Genomic DNA, 20,234 nt, shown 5'->3' with positions numbered 1-20,234 from the left:
GGAGCGATACTTGGTGTGATAGATGTTGTTCACCCACAGGTGTACATATAGCTGGCATCTGTCAGTCTGTGTCTGTGTTCTGCAGGGAGTTCCAACAGCATAGAAGGGAAGTGGTAGAGTTGGAGCTTTTCCTGTCTCCCTGTGGACCAAGCTCAAGGATTTACTGCAGCAGTGGAAGAACAATTCATTCATTCGGCTTAACTGAGAAACTGCTGCTAAGGCTGCTTTTGTGATCCAGTTATTTAACCTTCTTTTGTGCTGTCAAATGCTGACTCCTGGCTGATGAAGCAAATAAGTGTTTAAACCAGGCAGTTCCAGAGTTTAAAAGGAGCAGTTTTTGCTTCTCCCTACATACACACACAGTTCACAAGTGTGGGTTGTACAAAACAGAATGACCTGGAATGCACTGACTTTGCACATCCTCTCTGAACTGTAGGATTCACCCACCTTGGCTTTTTTAAGTTGTAAAATATAAGTGGTGCCTTTGTCCTGCAACTGCTTTGAAACTTCAGTGTGAAAAGGTGATATGTAAATATCAGAATTTTCTTATTCTAATTTCAAATTTTCTAATTCTAAATGTTACTTTGCATTGCTTTGCCAATTGCAAAATTTCTAATGGCTCAATTAAACTAAATTTATTCGTTTTGATAATGCCTTCTATAATTGATTAGGCAATTAATGGTATTGTAAAATATAGTCCCACTGTGTAATTGTGAACTAAGTGGAAGACAAATCTTTTGGTATTAACATATTGGTCAAATTCCTTCCCTTTCTATCATTAAGATATATACAAATAGCTAGTCAGTATTTGCTTAGTGTCTGGAACTTGGTGTTTAAATGATTCTGTTGTATGTGCAAAAGTTTAATGGAATTCTGTATTTATATAGTTGTAGATCTCCATGCTGCCGCTTTTACACCAGACAGGTTTTGTGCTTTAATAACTTAAATTCCCTCAAAGGGATGCAAGTCCTGCTGCAAATTAAGAATTACTGGTAACATACATTTTCACTGGAGTCTTGCTAAACTTCTAATACTGTTTCAAAGGCACTGTGATGCTCTCAGGATGTTTCAAATAGGATCTTTGAAATAGGATTTCTAATGGTTTAGTCAAATGCATCACCATATGAAATGATCAGATGTCATTTCCATTTTAAATAGATTCCTGTAATATGAAAGATTCCAATCAAGATGTTTTCACACTTCACTTAGCTCATCATATGCAAACTAAATTAAGGTATCAGTCAACCTACCAGATGTGGTAGGCACAGACCTACCAGAGCCCATATCTCAGGGATGGCAGCAAGTGTTGATAGCTGTATAGTTTGGAGATCCAAAACTTTCTTTAATTTCAAGTAATAATTTTCATCTTTTAGTTCCTTTATTGCCTGTTGATCAGTTTGGCTTTTTGCCTGATTTACACCAGTGTAGTGTCTGGGAGAACATGTAACAAGTAACCACGGCTTGGAATAGGTACTAGTAGTAAGTTTGGAGGAGTTGGTCTGGTTCCCAGATTTAGGTGGTGATTAAAGCTTGTGGGTTAAGTAAAAATGATTGTGAACTGTCATGGGCAGAATCTTTTGGTGGCACACCTGTGTGTGTCCCAGCTTGAAGCTCACAGGTGTGCAATGGAGAAATTATGTCCTAAACAACTTCCAGTTTTCTTTAGACTTTTTAATTTCTGCCTTTTTTTATTAACCTTCTGCCATATTTTCCAATGGTTTTATAGTTTATCTTAAAAGATATGTATTTTGATCTTTGGTTCATCTTCAGGGACTTTTTTAATCAAAGTTGTTTAAGACATAGAATTAGCAATGATGTCTGCTGAATTGATTCTTTCACCTCCACCAACTTTTCAAATACAGTGACAGCCTATCCCAGAAACACAGGGGATGTGCTTTAAATACTTCCACAGATGACATGTGAATTTTGTTTTAGACTGGAAGTTGCCTGCCTTTCCAAACCACCCAGGAACCACCTCTGCAGGCAGAAGCCAATGTTCATGCCCTTGACTTTATCCTGAAGGAACTGGCAAAGCTTTCTGCAGTGATTTGCCAAGGTGATGGACCTGCAGTTGTGACTGTGCTTACCAAACAGTGCAGTTCTTAAAGGTTTCATCTTGCAGAGCTGATCCAGTGGTTAGGTTCATCCACGTTTAATGCACGGTTGGCTCATTTAGAAATGTCTCTGCTCTTGACCTCTGCAAGCTGGGGACCAGGAGCCATTTCCATATCTTTAGCAAGTGTCAGGCTCTCACAGATCCATTCTCAGCTCTATTTAGTGAATTTGGCATTAAAATTTTGTTAGGTCTAGTGCTAACATGGTGGAATAGAACCATGCCTGGGGTGCACTAATGATGAATACATTTTTATAGGTCATTTTAAGAAATGCTAGCACTTTCATCTCTGTCTAGATTAATTTTCTTGGCACCTCTGACATATTTTACAATATATATTTTACAATACTTCAGATATTTCAAGTAAAGATCTCTTCCAAACAGAGCTCTAACAGCTCAGCCCAGTGTCTGGCTTTATGCAGGCTTCCCAGCTGCTTTGCGGAGGCCGAGGAACCTCAGATTGCTTTTGTGTAATCCAGTAACTCAGGAGAAAGTGAGGCTAAATGACAGCAGCTGTGGCCCTGGCGTACCAGATGTGGCAAAGCGGCTCTTTTTGGAAGAAATGAGGGATCACAAAAAACCCATATGATGGGTTAATCCCCCTGAGGCTCTGGGGGCAAGGGGGGAGCAGTTGTCAGGAAGAGCCCACCCCCAGTCTTTGGAGAAAGGAACAAAGCCCAGCTTGGCTGGGCAGCACAGCCTAACCTGCCATGGCGCTGCAGAAGGTGACAGAGATGCTTTTGACTTTGTCCTTTGCTTAACCTCATTCAAGGAAAGTCCTTCAAGTCAGCATTCAAGCAAAATCAAAGAATTTCCAAGTGCAGCAAGATGCCAGCATGTGAAGTACTCTGCTTTAAATGGGACACTCTGTTCAACCTTGCCTTTTGATCAATGCTTCCATGGCTTACCTGTGCAGCTGGGTGGTACCTGGCAGAGGCTGAACTGTGCAAAGGGTTGGGATAATGATTATGTGGAGCATTTATGAAGCTGTGAAAATTGATGTCTTCACTGAGCTTACAGTACAGCACATTTGTGTAAGGCACAGTTTTGATCCTTAAAGAATTTGCTGAGCTTTAATCTTACAAATTACTTCTGGTTTTAAAAAAATCTGTTCTTCTTACTGATGCTGCTTGTCTGTTGGACAGGGGTTTTTTTTTCTCCATAACTGAAAATGATGCATCTCTTCTGATATCCTTTTCCTTTTTTCACAAAAAATGTAGTTTGTCATTTTGTCCATCTATTCCCAGGCAGACAAATCTGCTTGGGCATTTGTGATGCTTTGTTTTGGTTTGATCTCGTTCTCATTTTGATATAATAATTTTATATATATATATAAATTATATTTCTGTGTATTTCTTCTACTAATTTTTTTTCTGCTCAAGAAAAATGGTAATTTCTGTCTTGTGTCCAAATTTTATATATAATATTTACATGGGTTTATGAAGAAAAAGAGGCGGATTGCATTTCGAAATACCTGCAATAATTGAAGCACTCCAGGATGTGCATTTGTTTTTCTTACCTGTTTTGAACAATGTCTTTGAACTCCCATTGCTTGTTTTGGTGGAGTGTCAATAGCTTTAAATGATGCATATTCACTTAGATGAAGGTTGGGGATGGTAGAATGAAGTGTCTTTGTGTCTGTTAGTGTTCTCTGATAACAGGGGTGAGCTGGATATTTGAGGAAATGGAGAATATTAAGCAAAAAATTAAATGCCGCCCTTATGGATTAAGGAAAGTACTTGAGAATCATTTTAAAATACAGAGTAAGAACTTTTCTGTGTAAAATCTGACTGAGTAAAAGGTGTTCTACCTGGACAGAGGTAGACCGAATCCAAATATATAATTAATGCCTTTTTTTGGTTGGTTTTTCCCTGCATAGTTTGCTTTGTTAAACTCTTTCACCTGACAGAATGTGAATGTTGCTGATGGAATGTGCTTGATGCAAAGATTTAAATGTAGAATTTCCAAACAACATGTATTTATTTCTTCTTTTCCTTAGGAGACATCACTCAGAAAGGATATGAAAAGAAGAGGGCAAAGCTATTAGCACGGTACATACCACTAATTCAAGGTGAGAAACTGCATGGAAGTTACACTTTTGTGCCAAATCTGTGAAAATATAAAATGGAAAAGTTCTCAGTAAATAGACTGGATGAATTATAATAGTGTGTGGTATGGCATCTAACCAGCAGTGGGAAATGGCTGTCACAGAGAAGTGCAGAGCAATGTAAAAGCCTGAAATACGGGGCGGGGGGGGGGGGGTTTATATAGTTTTATATAAAATGTTAAATGGTAACGTTTTTGTCAGCAAACTTCAGTTTGACACCTGCATCTGAGACTTTAAGATAACTTTAGAAATGAGTTAAGTTATTACTAAAAGCAAGTTGGCTGCTTTCATTCGATGAAAATGCTCAGTAGCCATCACTCTCATGCTTTAATGTGCTGGTTTTTTGCATTCGCCCTGTGCCTCACCCCATTTCCACACACCTCCTCACCCTCTCTGTTTCTTCAAAGTACTGACTTTTTTATTATAAACTATTATTTCTGAAGCCGGTTATTATCAGAATTCATCGTCCACAGCCAAAACCCCAAGTGCCCAACTTTTTTTTAATTTTTTTTTTTTACTAGGACACTGAAATCACTCAGGGTTAGGGCTGTTCTGCTGCCACTGAACTTTGGTATTCTATAATCTCCCAATTTTCCATATCTTGACAGATTTTAAGATAAGGAAAAATGAGAAGAAAACCAAGGTGAGTGGAAGCAATAATGAGACACTGTAAACTGAGACAGTGTTGAACAGTCAGAATGTAATCTGATGTTTCATCATGGGGGTTCTTAGCAAAGGTTTCTTTTTTGTGGCTTTGGTTTTTATTTGCGTTTGGGGTTTTTTTTAAGAACAGGTGTTAAGTTTTCCCTTAGCAAATTTATAATCTCTGTAGGCCAAGCAGAACCAAACTCATCTCTTTAAAATGGCTCATTCCTTGCAAAGAAGCAGTTTGGATTTTTAGGATGACTTTGACAGTCAGCAGCAAGCTCTAGCCTCACCTGCCACATCTTCTCCTCCTTACGCCGTTTTTCTGGAAAGAACTGTCTCAGTTTTCTGTTCAAAGTACCCTGTCCTCTAACTCAGCTTAGTTAAAGATTCTGAGACCAGGCAAGGTATGGATTTTGGCTGAGCATTTACAATTATTAGAAATATTCTGTCAATGCACTTTGATTAGAAAGTCATGTCTTTGGATTTCTGTCTCTTGTTTAATCTCCGATCACCTTTGATTTACTCTGCCTTCACTCCTTTCTATTGACAGTGGAGTTTTACTTTATATTTTTTTCTTCTCAGCTCTCAGAAGGCTGTTTGCGCAAATATTCAAGTACTGAGGTCTCAAACATAGCTTTAGACGACTCCAGTACTTGGTCTGCCATACTTGTTAAAGTAAGTTTAGATTTTCAGCTGCTTAAAGATTTTTCTCCTTGTTCAGCCATATTTTCAATAATCGCCTTAAGCAATAGTTTAATGAGTCAGTGAATCCTGTGGTTTGTCCTACTTGCTTGATACCACATTTTCTAAGCAATACCAGATTACCTGATTTTTGTTTTTTACGATTCTGCCTAGTTTAGCATTAAGCTGACAGGAATCTAGCTTTAATAAGCTAAAAAAAATGAATAGGCTGTCTGCCTCTGAGCACAAAGAATGATCATCTGGCAAAAAGATGAAATTTGCTTAAAACATGAAGCTAACTGCCTGTTTCAGTTTCCTGACATATGTTCCATTAACCCAGTTCTAGCTTGGAATTTGCTTAATTGACACAGCTTCAGCATGGCTCAGAATAGTGTGTGGGAGTCCCAAAGGCTTTGAGCGTGCAGAAATTTTTTTATCATTAACAATTTAATTGCAGCATTCCTGGTAGGATTCATAAGGTTCATTATCCATCAAGGTTTTGCAGACTGATGAATGTCAGCATTTTACATTTGATGAGTTCTTACTCTATGATTTGACCATCCCCAGGACCACTGTCTTTTTACAGCTTTATGTCTTACAAGTGTACTTGCATGCTCATAGGTTTGATTTCTGGAAGTTTAACTTTCTATGTTACACCTCATCAACTGCCACCTACAAACTGATCATGTGTAAGCTCCTGCTCTTTCAATACCATGTAAAATGGGTTGGGCTGTGTTCTGCTGCACTCTGTAGCTGAATCTGTGGGGAGCCAGATCGTTACCCAGACAGTGTTAAACAACCCTGCAGAGGGCTTGGTGAACAAGACAGAAGTGGCTGCAAAGCATATTTTCAATTAGCAGGAAAATTAAGCAGAACATCTTGTGATTCAAGAGTCTCATTCTTGTAGATTGTTTTGTGTTCTAAAATTCTAAATCTGCATTGATGAAGAATTAGTGGAAATGTAAAGATTTTGCTTACGACCATAAAACTGTGTAGTTATGTGGAAATACTAACTAGAATGAGTTATTTTTCACTGGTCCAACCAAATGCACTGTGCAAAATGAAAAACAAGTGTTGAGTAATAGCAAGCATTAAACAGTAATTAATTATTTTAATGAAGTAATATTTAACAGTCAGTAATTGGTTTCCTCAGTCAACCTCTGCATGCAAATTACAGATAAAACTCTGAGGAAATAATTAATTATATCTGTAGGCAACCAGGCATGCTGCATGGTGAAGCTTCTGAGTGATGGATAACATCAGATACACGGCAGAGGGTGATTTTGAATCTGGGTAGAGCTGGAGTGTAAAAACATTCAGAAATAATGATAAAATATAGCATTTACAGTGAGTATCCTGTCCTGATGGGCAGGTGATGGTCTTGAGCTTCCTAACACCTCAAGTAAAACTCTTGCCTTGTGATGGTTGTTTCCTGATTATCCTGATTTCTTACTGATCTTTTTACAGTGTTACTGGTTATTTTTAAGTTGCCTCTTCTGCTGTGTAAGGTTGCAACTGCAGTTAGTGTCCTGGTGCTGCTTTACAGAGCAGTCCTTGGAAATTATTTCACTAGATTTAGTTAGTGCTAGATAAACACCTTGGTGAGTGACTTCATTTCTCCTCTGGTGTCAGAGTGATTCCACTCTAATTAAATTTTTTTTCTTTTATTGTTTTCTTCTCTTTTCTTTCTTAGTGCTTCTGCTCCAGCAAAATTGAAATGTTACTATTTTCAAATTTTCATTTTAAAGGAAAATGATGATAGAACCTCCTCTAGTTTTCATTGAGGCTGGCATGTCCCATACTTCTATTTTTCTTACGTTTTCATAGTTTTATGTCTCTGAAAAATGTTTCTGCTGCTGCCAGGAATAATATACTTTCTATTCCTGGCTGGACCAGGTGATCGTCAAGGTCCCTTCAACCTGGATTGCTCTGTGATTCTGTATAACTGTGATTTTTGTTTTTACTTCTTTGTGGGTACTTCAGCCATTCATTCAGTTAGAGTGGGATGAGTTTTACATGCCCTATAGCACTTTGTACCTCTAGTTCCATTTTAAGGAGTGTGCAACTTACTCTGGTGTCTTGGAGTCTACAAAAGCTTTATAGTTTCTGATAGTTTATAGGAAAAACATGTAAGTACCTTTCTTGATGCTATGGGGTTAAAACTCCTACTTTATACTATGGGTATAACAGCTATGATCAAAGTACGTCCAAATTTTAATTGGCTAATTTGGTTGGATCTTGGTGTAATTGGTTTGAATGAGGTATGTGAAAATGTAATGTGTTCACATGGGCAAGTTGAAAAAGCAGTTTATAGCTTCATTGCTCACAGTTTCTCCAAAGATCAAGAGATTGCTATTCTGTGCCTTTTCATGAAATTCAGTGCACATCCTTTTGCATTAGGAGTGCTGGGCTGCTTGTGAAGCACCTCTTGAACTGCTGCTTAAAATGGACTATTATTTTGAGAAATTAAAGTTCTAGCTAATGCCAGGTAGGTCTTCTGCTTACCAGTCTGTCATAGTGTCTAAATAAGTGTGTCTCTTGCTTGTGGGTATTTTCTTTGAGATGGTTTAGTCAGTGTTTGGATTCTCTGAGTTGGATCCAAATCCTGGCTTGTATTTGGTTCATTGAATTTATAACAAGTGTATTCTATGCTTTTGTATTCTTTGCTGCTGTTTTATGCTTCCTTGAATGGAAAGTGTTAATGCCCTTAAAATAGTTTCATAGGCTTCAAGTGGAAGCTTATGAGCTAGAATTTACTTCCTTGAGTAGAGGAGAATGTTACAGAATCATGGAAGACTGTCAAACAGTGCATGTGTATGATGCCTTTTGTTATCATTATTATTTTTAATCTCTTGAACTTCTAATACCTTATTCTGGGTAATAAATTACATTGGGTAGACCCTTATTCAGTCCCTCTGATCTGGAAGGTGTGAATACTTCGTTTTGGATCTTGAAGACGAAAGTGTGTACAGCAGGTAATATGTTCTAGGATGGGTTATGACAGTAAAGAATGGTAACATTGAACTGTGAACATGAGTGAGGACTGGATAGTCAATAATTGACCCAGAGCCAGACCTCCGCTTTTTGGATTTTCCACCTTGTCATACCCCTTTTCCTGTCTTTTTGTGCTTTGAACCTGGCTGCTGTAATTTGTTCCTTTCTTATTTACAGACTCAGTTCAATAGCTGCAGAAAGATTTGATAATGTACAAAGAGTCTGGAGTTTCTTCTTTGGCCTCCCTCTTCCCTTCTCCTCTCTACAGAGCTCTTTAATACATTATGTTTTGAAAATTTGATCTTTACCTACCTGATGTCTTTAGCTGTGCATCCTCCCCAGTGATGCCAGCAGAGAATCTTCTGGTCCTGGCAGCTCTTCACTGCTCTTATAGTAAAATCATTTTTGCTTGTAAAAATGAAAATGGCTAGAAATGCCAGTATTAGTCTTGATTCTCCAGTGCTTGTGGATGGACAAATAGAGTAATAATTCAAATATTAGCTTTAATTTCATTCTGTAGAAGCAGATTGTTCAGTTAGTTGGAACAAGCAGCCTCTTTAAGATGACTTCATTCTTGCTAGCTTTGGGTAAGTTAAAAATGGACAAGATGCAGTGGTAGTGGATCAAGTGCCTTTAGTATATCTCTTTTCACATGTTATTTTGTAAAGGCTTTGGTGTGAGTGGAAGTTTGTGTAGCCTAATTACGCATCTGCTTTTGCTGAAGGCTAAGTTAGTGATTTGCATACTAGGAGAATAAATGAACAAGCTCACCAAGCTTGTGGAACGATTTTACTGGCACACAGTTGTGTAGCCTAAGAGTCAGATGCACTATCTTACTATTTTTACCAAGAAGTGATGTTTTTCAGATTCATTGGTGGTATTTTTGCACTAGGATATGAAACCTTCTTTGAGAAAGCAAGAAGGGAGACTTAATCTGAAGAAACTGAGTTGTGGTGTCTAGCAGTGCCAAGGATTTCATACTCCATCCTAATTTAAAGGAAACTTGTGAGAATCATTGATACATACTTCATCACAATAACTCTGATTCACAAAAAAATGATCTTAGTCTTGGGAGGAGGAGAGTGTTCTGGTTTTGGAGTTGGTCATGCCACTCCTATTGTTACATGTGGCTACTTCTTCCCTGCTCCTCCTGCCCCCAGTACTGGTGTGGCCAAACAGCAGTGCTGGGATTGCATGTGACTCAGGACATCCCGCATGCAGGTTGTCATCTGCTGATGGATTATACACAGTTAGCTCATTATCCAGATTATTTTCCTCTCACAGGGGATCACATAGTGGAAAAGAGGCTCTTACAAGTCCTGATCTCAAGGCTCTGTAATTACTACAAGACTGCAAATGGGAAGAGTAAGGAATTGGGAAGAACAGCAATCTCTTTTTCTGCTTACAACTAACAACCCTCCTGGAGGAAAAGAAATGGCACACAAAAAAACTCTTCTGGTTTTCTTTTGTTATCTTTTTCACCCAAGGTTTCTTTTAACAAGATCATGCCAAAATTATGTAGATACGCTGTTTTCTGAAAATTTCACAAGCAGTTTTAGTTGAGGGACCCTCCCAGCCCAGCTGCCTGTTCTCTTTTGTACCATCATAGTTATCGTGTTATCCCTTTGCCTTGGCTGTTTGCTTGGCTCAGGCTTAAGGAGATGACTTGCCTCAATCTTTTTAACAAAATCTAAAGTTGTTGTTTATTGTTTCCAGATCAACAAATCCCCCATGACTGTTGAACTGTGGTTATAGAAAACTTGTGTTCAAATGAAATGTGGAATAGAATTCTGTAGTGTTTTCACCACTATCAGATCTGTTGAATCAATTCAGTTGGAAGGTGACATTTGTTTTTCTGTTACAAACAGAATTCTGCTTAAGTGTTTCAAGGAATGTTAGGTCTGTATATTGGTAAGCACATGTTCTGTTCTGCTCCATTGAGACCACTGTAGTTTCTTTGCTGGGCTGTCTCCATTTATCCCATTGGAAAATGCAGTTGATGTTAGATATTCTGTCATCTGCTTAAAAGGCTTTACTTTTGGAAAATAGGAAAAACTAGGTGAAAATGTGTTCGTTCTTTATCACAGATTGTAAAAGAGAGGAGCATATCTCTGGAGTTGGACTAATTTCTAAAAACTTAGATCTGTGTGATTTATTAAATGTTCCTTTGTTTTTCTATTATTTAGCCTAATTTTTCCCACAGACACACACACACCCACCCCCCCAAAGCCCATGTCTAGCTCAAGGTTGCCTTTTCAACATCCAGAGGCATTCACTGTTAGCTGCAAAGGGGATGGGAAGGGGATTATGGAGTGCATTCATCCAAAGGTCTTAACACATACCCAAGAAAGCTGGTCTATAGTAACTTGTCTTGTCCTGAAGATGATAAAACACCTTCCCTAAGGATATTATATTTAAATAGAGTATTTGAAAGTTCTTGTTCATCAATTGAGGTAGAACTGGGATACTTAATCCAATTACACTCCTAATGTAAAGACTATCTCTTACTGAAAGGTCGTAATTAAAATGTCTTATAATTGCTAGATTTGTTAGTAATTGCCAATTTCTTTCCTGGTACTCACTTTGTAACAAAGGGGAGGGAACAGAAACCCCGTGAGAGCGAGAGGAACCTTTTCATACTTGTTAAAGTAAGATCTTTGCTTGCAAAGGAACTGGCCCAGATTCCTCTGGAATGATGTCTTCAGTTCAGTGGGAGCTGCTTTCAGTAAATATTTGCGTTTTGAGAATGTGGTTTTCAAATACGTTGTTTCCAAAACTTGTTATTTTCAAAAGACTTGGGGGCAGGTAGGAAAGCAGAAGCTCTTCAAGGGAAGGAAGGAGTGAAATGAAAGATACACTCGGCCCTGTGTGGTACAAGGGCTGAGTAAATATAGTGAACTTGATGCAGCAGGTCTTACGTGGCTGAAGAAAGTTTATTTTAAAATACAGCACTAAGCTAATTTTGTATTAGGATTGTGCAAAAACCCTTCCAACTGCATTAGAATTTTTACATTACATGTATAAGTTTGTAATAAAATTGCAAATGGAAGTTCCTAGTCCAAATTTATGTAGTCCTTGATGGATCAAGAGCCAGCAGGGAGTCTCCTCACTTCGGGGACCAGGAAGTGATAGTAGATATTTAATGGCTACTGTCCACCCCCTTGATTTTTCTTCCTGTTGTGCTACAATGTAAAATTGAGATTCATCTTCTTGAACATTAGCCAGCCTAAACGTAAGCAACTGCTCTAGGTTATCTAGAGCGCTGTTCTAATCAGGTGCAGAGCAAACAACTAGAGAATGGTTCCGTTCCTCTTATTTTTGTTACCCTCTATGGGGCTGGGAAGGTCTGTCATCATTTCAGGAGTATACGAAGCACCCAGCCAACCTAGACTACAGCAGGAGCTTTTAGACAGCTGAAGCTGGTAGTAATTCTGCCTTAATATCTACAAAGGTTTTATTAGAGAATTGCAGCATTTTTGTAAAATGTGAATCTTCTGAGTATTGCTGTGTTAAATGGGCATAGATTAAATTGAATTAAAATACAGGTAGAAGATGAGCTGTTTCTAAAGCTACTGTCTTGCACCAGTTGAACTTGTGAGTAAGTGTTGAGGGTGGTCATGGGGAGCATGATGTTATATTTGCAAAGCTGAGTTTGTACTAAAATGAAACTGTGTTTCAGGTGTGGATCCATCCCTGCAAGCAGAGAACAGAGTGTCCGGCTCTTCCCAAGCCACTGCTGCAGTATCAAAACAGCAGAAATCCCGATCCACTAACTCGAGGGACGAGCGCTTCCGATCCGGTAAGGGACAGAGATGTAGCTGAGGCATCACATGTCCTAAGAGGAAAAGTATACCTGTAAAATGGTACCCGCACCTACATAGAAAGCTGGAAGTGCTTTGGAAGAAGGGAACAGATAATGAATGTCTTTCAAGTATCTTTTTGTTTCGATGCATGAGTGGTTTTGTTTGAATCCAGCCTGGAGGAAATGCTAGAAGGGAAAGAGACTGTAGACCTGCCTTCTGATGTGTTTCTTGTTGTGAATTTTACCATGCTCAACAGTTTTTTCATATTTGCTGAGAAAACAAAATTGGGTTCCCACTCTGTAGAAGAGTTACTTAAAAAGTTTGAAGACTACAGTGTGTGAATTTGGGAGATGTTTTGGTTGCTTGTTTGGGTTATTTTGTTAAAGGAAGGTTATATATTTATTGTAGCTTTCTTTCAAATACTTCCTGGTTTAAAGCAAGTGCACAAAAAAGGGAAATGTCACAATGGATATTCTACTTCACTTTAAATGGACAGCACAGTGACAAACCTGTTTTGGAAAATTGTGTGAAAATACCAATATCCTCATTGCATCCTGTTCCTATTGTTACTTTTCAGGTGGTTGAAGTACACCTATTTCCCTATGAAATTCCTTGTCACAATAGTGAGGAGAAACAGGTGTTTGGAAGCTTTTCTCTCCTAAATACCTTTGGACTTGTAGCTGGATATTTTTCTGTTTGTTGTCCAGGGTAATTCCGCATCTTGGGTTTGGGGATGAGAAGTGCAAGTGATGACATGCACTGCACATCCTTAACAGAAAGCTGGTCTTGGGTCACCTTGTCTTGCCACTGCTTGGGCAGAGTAGTTATTGCATCCTATTTGCCCTGCTGATATGTAAAACCTTACTCCAGAGGTAGAGCTGATGTGCCTTATACATTCCTTAGGGTTAATTGAGTGATGAATGAGACTTCTTAAATATCCTGAGGATATGAACAGACTCCTGGGAAAGATGCCTGTATTCAGCTACACAGAGAAGAAACTCCTGAATGTCAGGGAATATTGCATACTGTCAAAATTAGCTAAATGACTTTTTTTAAAAATACAAAAAATAATTATTAAATTATAAAAATACATTATAGGAAATTATATTATGGACAATAATTAAATTAAGATGCGCCACTGTTAAACTAACAGAAATAAAAATCTGCAAGAAGAGCACAACTACAGCAGGAAATCCTTGGGAGGTAGTTCTTGGTGGGGACTGCCATGTCCTGCTGTGGTTTCCTATCACTGCTCCCCAAACGGATTTTTCATTAAATATTCCTGCCTAGAACAAGTTCTTCACTTGGAAATTTGGAAGGATCTTAGTTACAACACACATTATTGGATTTCTTTTCCCATTAGTGATAAATGACAAGGCTTAATGTGCTCAGATGGTATCAAAACCAAATAGTGATGGTTTTGTTTGACTTAGTTTAGGTTAAACCTAAAGATATTTACCTAAAGAACTTATTTAGGTCTGTGCAAGGAAATGTAGACATGGCTTTCAGAAGCCAATATCTATTCCCTTTTGACCTCTGTAATTAAAAAAAAAATTCTTCAGATTACTTCATTAGTGATTGGCTTCTTTATCTCAACAAAGAGATAGATATTGTTGACTTCTTCAACTTCCCTGTGTGCTGACGCACGTTGCCTCTTGTGAGGGATAACCAGCTTTAACCTCCTTCCCTCAATCTCACAGCTTATTTATTCTTTAGACTGTTGTGGGAAGGAGAGGGTGTGTTGTCTCTTCTTTTTTCTTTCCTTCCAGTCTTTATTTCTTATTTTCCTTTCTTCAAATCTCATCAGTTCTCCTATGTCTTTTTCAAGACTAGTCGATGAGGGGAGAATGCCACTTTTCCTAGAACAGGATCTCTTTCTGGAGCTATTACAGGTTCTTCAGAACCGTCAACATAAATTATTTAAAATAAACAAGGAAGTGAAACAATTTTGTCTTTTCATGCAATTAATCTGTCATTTACTGTCTTTAAGCACTTTTTTTAACAGTTTCACAGAAGAATTGTGTATTTAAATGAACGGTGTGTTTTTATCATCCCCAGACACTTGTCTTCAAACAGTAAATATTATCAAAAACATTCCAACAGTGAATACTATTGATAAGTACAAGCCTGTCACCCAGGCTTCAGCTGGAATAGTGTTAATTTTATTCTTAATAGCTGGTACAGTACTGTGTTTTAGATTTACAAGGAGAATAATGCTCATACTTTATTATTCTTGTTCTAATTCTATTATTATTACTTTTATTCTGAACATCACCATCATTATTATTACATTTTAATTTACTTCAGTTATTATTGTATCTCAACCCATGGATTTTACTTTTTTCTGGGTCCTCTCCCCATCCTATCTAGACAGTGCTTATTGCTTTACCTTTTGGTATTTTGAAATCCATGAGCAGCAGGGACAGCTGGTCAGCTTATAAATGTCATTTTTTTCTTCAACTAACTGTAGAAATTCTTCCTTCTGTGCCTAAGGCAGGGGCAAGAATCAGAGGCTGATAAATGCACAGATGCTACAAATGGGAATGAAAAATGCTCTTCTAATAGCTGGACAGTGTAGGAGCTGTAAGAGTTTAGGTGTTTATAGTCCACAAACTATTTTAGTTTTTCTCCCTTATCCTTTTTTAAGGACATGTGGAAAGAAAGAAAATGAGAATAGGTATGAGGAATGGGAGAGAAGATTGTGTGGTTTACTACAACAGAAGGAGAAAATGTTTATAATCAGTTACTAATTGTTGATGGTTGTTTGCGGCTTAATGAAGTGCAGCTTAGAAATACTTCTCCAAGACTTTTTCTTCTGCTTTTGGATGGCAGCATATGGGTTTTTTCCTCACTTTGATATATATATATTCTTTGTGTTAATGAAACGCTGGGCTTGCTCTTCATCACTTCAACTGATCACTGCTGAGCATTTGTGTTCCCGTTTCTCAAAAATGTGACACATTTGGTCTGATTATGAGTGTTTAATTCCTTAAAGAAAACTGAACTCCACAGTTCTTACATGGTGGATCACTTTCACGGTAAATTTTAAAGAATTTAAGTAACAGACAGTGGTAGAGAGCTGCTTTTTGCAATTCCAATATCCAGTTAAAATTTAATTTATACTAATTTATTGATTTTTGTACCCTAAGCATTCTGCTAATTTAAAATAATTTCATTCCTTTTACTTCTTTTATTGAAATGTGTTTCATCATGTAGAAAAGCTCTTAAAGCAAAAGTGGAATAGGAACAAAGTGTTCCAGGGAAGTGAAAGCAATTACTTCATTGATTTGCGTGAGAGAGGATGTTCCTATTCAGCTGTTGTCCAAGGACAAGATATTATAAGAAAGATTTCTAGCCAGAAATAAATCTTAATGAGTATAGAAGGAATGATGAGTTAAATTGGCGTTGTAAAAATAAAACATGGAACAGAATAAAAATTCATCCTGACTGTTTCCTGGTTGCATTTTTATCATTTAATCTAGTCTGTTCCAGGTTTGGGGGTGGGAGTTAGGACTAGAGGAGGAGGTGGTGGTGATCTTGCCCTCCGGAAATGGAATAAAAAGTAGTTCTCATGCTTGCTTCCACAAATCTGTGTGATGTTATGACCTGCCCTGCTCTGCTTTGTTAAAAAGCCCCAGCACTCCCCTGCCTCCAGCTAGGCCTTTCCGTTCCCAAAATGCACAACTCTCTAAGAATGCTTTCATTTATCTGCCACATTATTTAATGACTTAATGTATTTATATGCAGGCTACAAATATTGTGTGTTATTTTGCTCTTTGGCAGACGTCTTCTGGAGAAAAACGACTTATGTTCCCCTGCTTCCTATGAGATGTTGATGTAACAAAAATGTCTTTTAAATTGTATGTAGATGGTAGGCGTGGTGGAAGTGACTGCATGTCACAGTTACTGTCTCTTTCTAGAAACATTTCAGCTTGATTTTGACTGGAAGTTCTGCCAAAGAAATGTGTCCTGCAGAATGGGCATTTTGCCCCTACTTTTAAGGCTGCAAAAACAACCTTTAATTGATGCTGAATCCTGCTTAAAGTTTCTGGAATTTGGGGACATAAAAGGTTTGCTTCTGGGTATCCGTGGGAATAAACTTCATTGGTTGACAATTACAGCTAAAACTAAGGGTGAGGAGAAACCAAGACTTGACAAAAAGCCTAGATGTGGGAATGGAGAGGGAGGCAGGCAGACATAAGAAAAGGGGAATTTTTAATTTATAAAACATCCATTATTAAGTCCTTGGTGTGAAGTACAGCAGCAAAAATCTGACGGGGCCCAGGACAAAAAAAAAATCTTGTATTAAAGGATAGAGGTTTTACTGATGGTTTTTTTTTTCCTTCTTAATATTTTTCTCTCATAACAACATCATATTTGAACCTCCCATGTTAATTGCACAAAAGGTTCTTCTTTGAGATAAGCATCTACTTAGTACATTCCTGAGTCTTGTAGGAAGACACAGGTTGGATAGTGTATTTGCATATATACATATTTTAAGTACTGCTCTGAACAGATTATCTGGGGGGAATTGCAGACTGAAAAGTGACGTTATTGCTGTGAAGAGCTGGTTGGTGTCTGGGACCATATGCTCAGGGATTCTTGTGATTTTGTAGAATCCATTTGGCCAGACTGAAGGGAACAGTTCTTTAGAAAGAGCCTTGTGCTGAGCATGACCAAAGGGGGGTTCAGGGCTAGTAAAGAAATGGTACTTTTTAAATTTCAAAAAAAAAAAAAAAAAGAAAAAGTACTGTAAAATACAGCATTTTACCTGTAGTCATCACCATGGTAAACCCCTGTAGGTACCAGGATAGAGTCGTTACATTACATTGTATATTATGTAAGTCGTGTAAGTATACGTCTGTCCTACACACTTACATACCTACAAATAGTTTCATACCTTCAAATTTGTCTACCTGTTACATATTTGCATTTTAACAAAAGAATAGATGGATATTTACCTAAAGAATATGTATTTTCTTTCAAATTGAATAGTTAAATTCTGAAAATCTTGTACAGCGGTTTCCATGTAGAAGAAATGTGGTCAGCCCAATGCATAATCATATACTCACTTTTGGGCTCTGTCCTGGTTCAGGTTCTGTCTGTTGACAGGGGTTTCCACACTCAGCAATAGCAATTCTTTTCTTGTACCCTCTGTCATTAGTCTTGCTGTTACTGTTCATTTTCATATCTCATTGCTGTTTTCAGTAAATCACTTTTATCTTGACCCATGATCTGTGCCTCTAATTAATTCTCCTGTCTATTCTACCACAGAGAGGAGGGAGAGGGGGGAGTGAGCGAGCAGTGCCTGTCTTGAAGTGTTTTTAGAGGGAAGGCTAAATTGGAGAATACCATTCCTAAATGGCAACAAGCCCATTGTAACTATGTTTAAGTGTATACATGTTGTATTGTGCTTTTCCTGAGTGTGAATCTCAGGTGGTAAATCAAAGTATGTTTTTGGTCTGCCTCATTTCTCCTCAACATCCGTTCACTTCTCATGAATTTTCTTCCTGCATAAGTTTTAGCTTTTGACACCATTGAAATGTAGATGTCAAAAAGAAAAAGCTGCTGAAAAATTACTGGAATACGTTAAATTTTATCTGCAGTGAGGTCTTGATTGAACATTGAATTCTGCTTGAATATCAGTTTTGGCTTAAAAATTACAAAAGTTAAAATATAGCCCATGAGCCTCTTAGGGTAATTTTTGCTTTCAGGAAAGTGAAAGCTGTATGTGTCTTTTCCCTAATTCTTCATATAGAATCATAGAATTTTGTTAGAGTTGGAAAATACCTCTAAGATCATTGATTCCATTCGTTTCTTTTTTCTGTTATTACTTGCATTGTTTTGTGACACCTTCAAGTATGCACGTACTTGTACTTTTTTTCCCTTCCTGGATTTTGAGGATGAGGAGTCAAATGCTGTTGCGAATTTACAGAATCTGCATTGAAATTTCTCCTCCATATGAAAATAACTCATAGTTCAAAACTAACATACTGGGTACTCTGTAACTTCAGTGTTTATTTCAGGGGGGTTTCCGAAATGCTACTCACAGAGCCTTTTTGGGCTGATTTCATGAGGAAAATGTGTCAACTTGACCCTGCTTATATCCTCCCTTAGCTTTGGAAACCATTGCCTCTGCACTGGATTGGAGCTGGAGGCAGTAGTGTTGATTCAGTCCTCCTGTTTAACTAAATTCTAACCTTTTTGTTTGTTTTCTGTATAGATGTCCACACTGAAGCAGTACAAGCAGCACTTGCAAAATATAAAGAGAGGAAAATGCCTATGCCATCGAAGAGACGCTCTGTCCTGGTGCACTCTTCAGTAGAGACATACACCCCTCCAGGTACATGTTGAGTGAACACAGAGAATGAACAGAGCTGTCCAGAGAAGCTGTGGGTATCCCATTCCAGCAAATGTCCAAAGCCAGGTTGGACTGGGCTTGGAGCAACCTGGGGTAGTGGAAAGTGTCCCTGTCCTAAGTTGTTAGTAGGTTGCACTAAAGTTCTGTATCATGGCTGTATTTCCCAATAATCAGGTCTTGGCTGGATTTATGCTTTGATGTTTTTTCTCATGGTTTTTAGTGTCTCATCTAGAGATACTGTAGCTGCTGGAAGTCCACATGAAAGCAGTCATGGAGTGAGCAGGTGCCCTTTATACATTAAGTATGTTCTCTTGCATCGCATCTCACTCAGAGGAGATAATCTAGGCAAGTATATCAGAGCTGAAAATACCTCATTTCACATTGCAGAAGATTCTTTTTTTAAAAGTTGAGGAAAATACCAGAGCATTAAGTTGCTGCATTAATTGCAGAGCACTCATCAGATGGTTTCAACTGTTCAGTGGTGAGCAGATTAAAACAGTCAGAAAATCATATGCTATGATTGTTCAGATTGGTTATGGCAGAATGTCTTCTTTAATTTTTAGGGGCAAAAAGTAATCTTCTGTTGTCTCACAGTGAATTTTCTGGAGGTTAAGAAAATCTTGGAACATGTTTTGCTAGCAAGCAAAGTGGTTTGAGGCCAATGTCTTGTATACAGAGAAGAGGGATTTCCTAAGATGTTTAATTTTGATGACGTCCTCTTGTCTTTTGTAATGTGGCCCAGGAGCAGAAGCACACTGACCTCTACTGCCCTTCTTCATCATTTCTAGTTCTTAACCCCCTCCTCTAAAATAAGAGTTCAGGTATGCTGCTCTCCTGCTTTCTGAGATTTATTTCTTCTTTCTGTTCTTCCCATTTAAAGAGAATTCCACTTTTCTTTGCTAGTCACATACTTAAGTGTATTATTTTTGTGGGTTCTCCAGTTATTTCATTAGTTAACAAACAAAAATCTTCTGTGTTCTATATGGTCTTTCTCGACCCTTAATGTTTTTGCCTAGAAGATAAGTATTTTCATTAAAGTATCTTTTTTTAATGAGTGACTATTAAAAAGAAGCTGAGATGCTATGGAGACAATGTTAGGTTATGTAATAAAAGCTACCTTGCACATCTGCAGAGGAGTGTGGGGCATGGCAGTTGGGGCAGTCCAAATAATGCCCTGTCCCATGAGCCACCAGCCTGTCCCAGACCCATCTGCACAAGCCCAGAGGAGCGCCAGGAACAGCAGCAGGCAGGAAGGCAAGTTCAGGACTCAGAGAAGGGTCACCCTGTCCAGGCCTGTCCCTGGAGAGCCCTAGGTGTGAAGCCCGTCAAGACCAGTCAGAACTAGAGCACCTTCTGGACTGGGGGGAACACACAGAGGGACACAGTATACGATGCAGGGCAAGAGTGTTTTGGAACTGCATGAGTCTTGTTATGGGATGTTAAGGGAAGTGCAGACAGGCAAAGGGGCAGACTTAGAGAGGAATAAGTGTGGGGAAAACAGCAGGATAATAGGATCAAAAACAGCTG

At 38.2% G+C, this 20,234-nt stretch overlaps 1 protein-coding gene across 5 annotated transcripts in view; it reads left to right on the top strand.

Moving 5' to 3' along the window:
• DIP2A (disco interacting protein 2 homolog A) overlaps positions 1–20,234 on the top strand; it is an 81,775-nt gene that overhangs the window by 21,070 nt on the left and 40,471 nt on the right. For all 5 annotated transcript variants that reach the window (XR_014226586.1, XM_082285381.1, XM_082285380.1 and 2 more), the window contains exons 2-4: positions 4,113–4,184; positions 12,223–12,342; positions 18,570–18,689. Coding sequence is in view for 4 of the 5 variants with exons in the window: in XM_082285381.1 (XP_082141507.1) it covers positions 4,113–4,184; positions 12,223–12,342; positions 18,570–18,689 (312 nt within the window). In the remaining variant the exon portion in view is untranslated. The remainder of the gene's footprint in view (positions 1–4,112; positions 4,185–12,222; positions 12,343–18,569; positions 18,690–20,234) is intronic.

This window comes from Coloeus monedula (assembly GCF_965178545.1).
Source record: "Coloeus monedula genome assembly, chromosome: 7".
In the NCBI taxonomy this organism is placed as follows: domain Eukaryota; kingdom Metazoa; phylum Chordata; class Aves; order Passeriformes; family Corvidae; genus Coloeus; species Coloeus monedula.
Note: the sequence above shows the minus strand (reverse complement) of the source record. Positions and strands in the feature narration are given on the sequence as shown.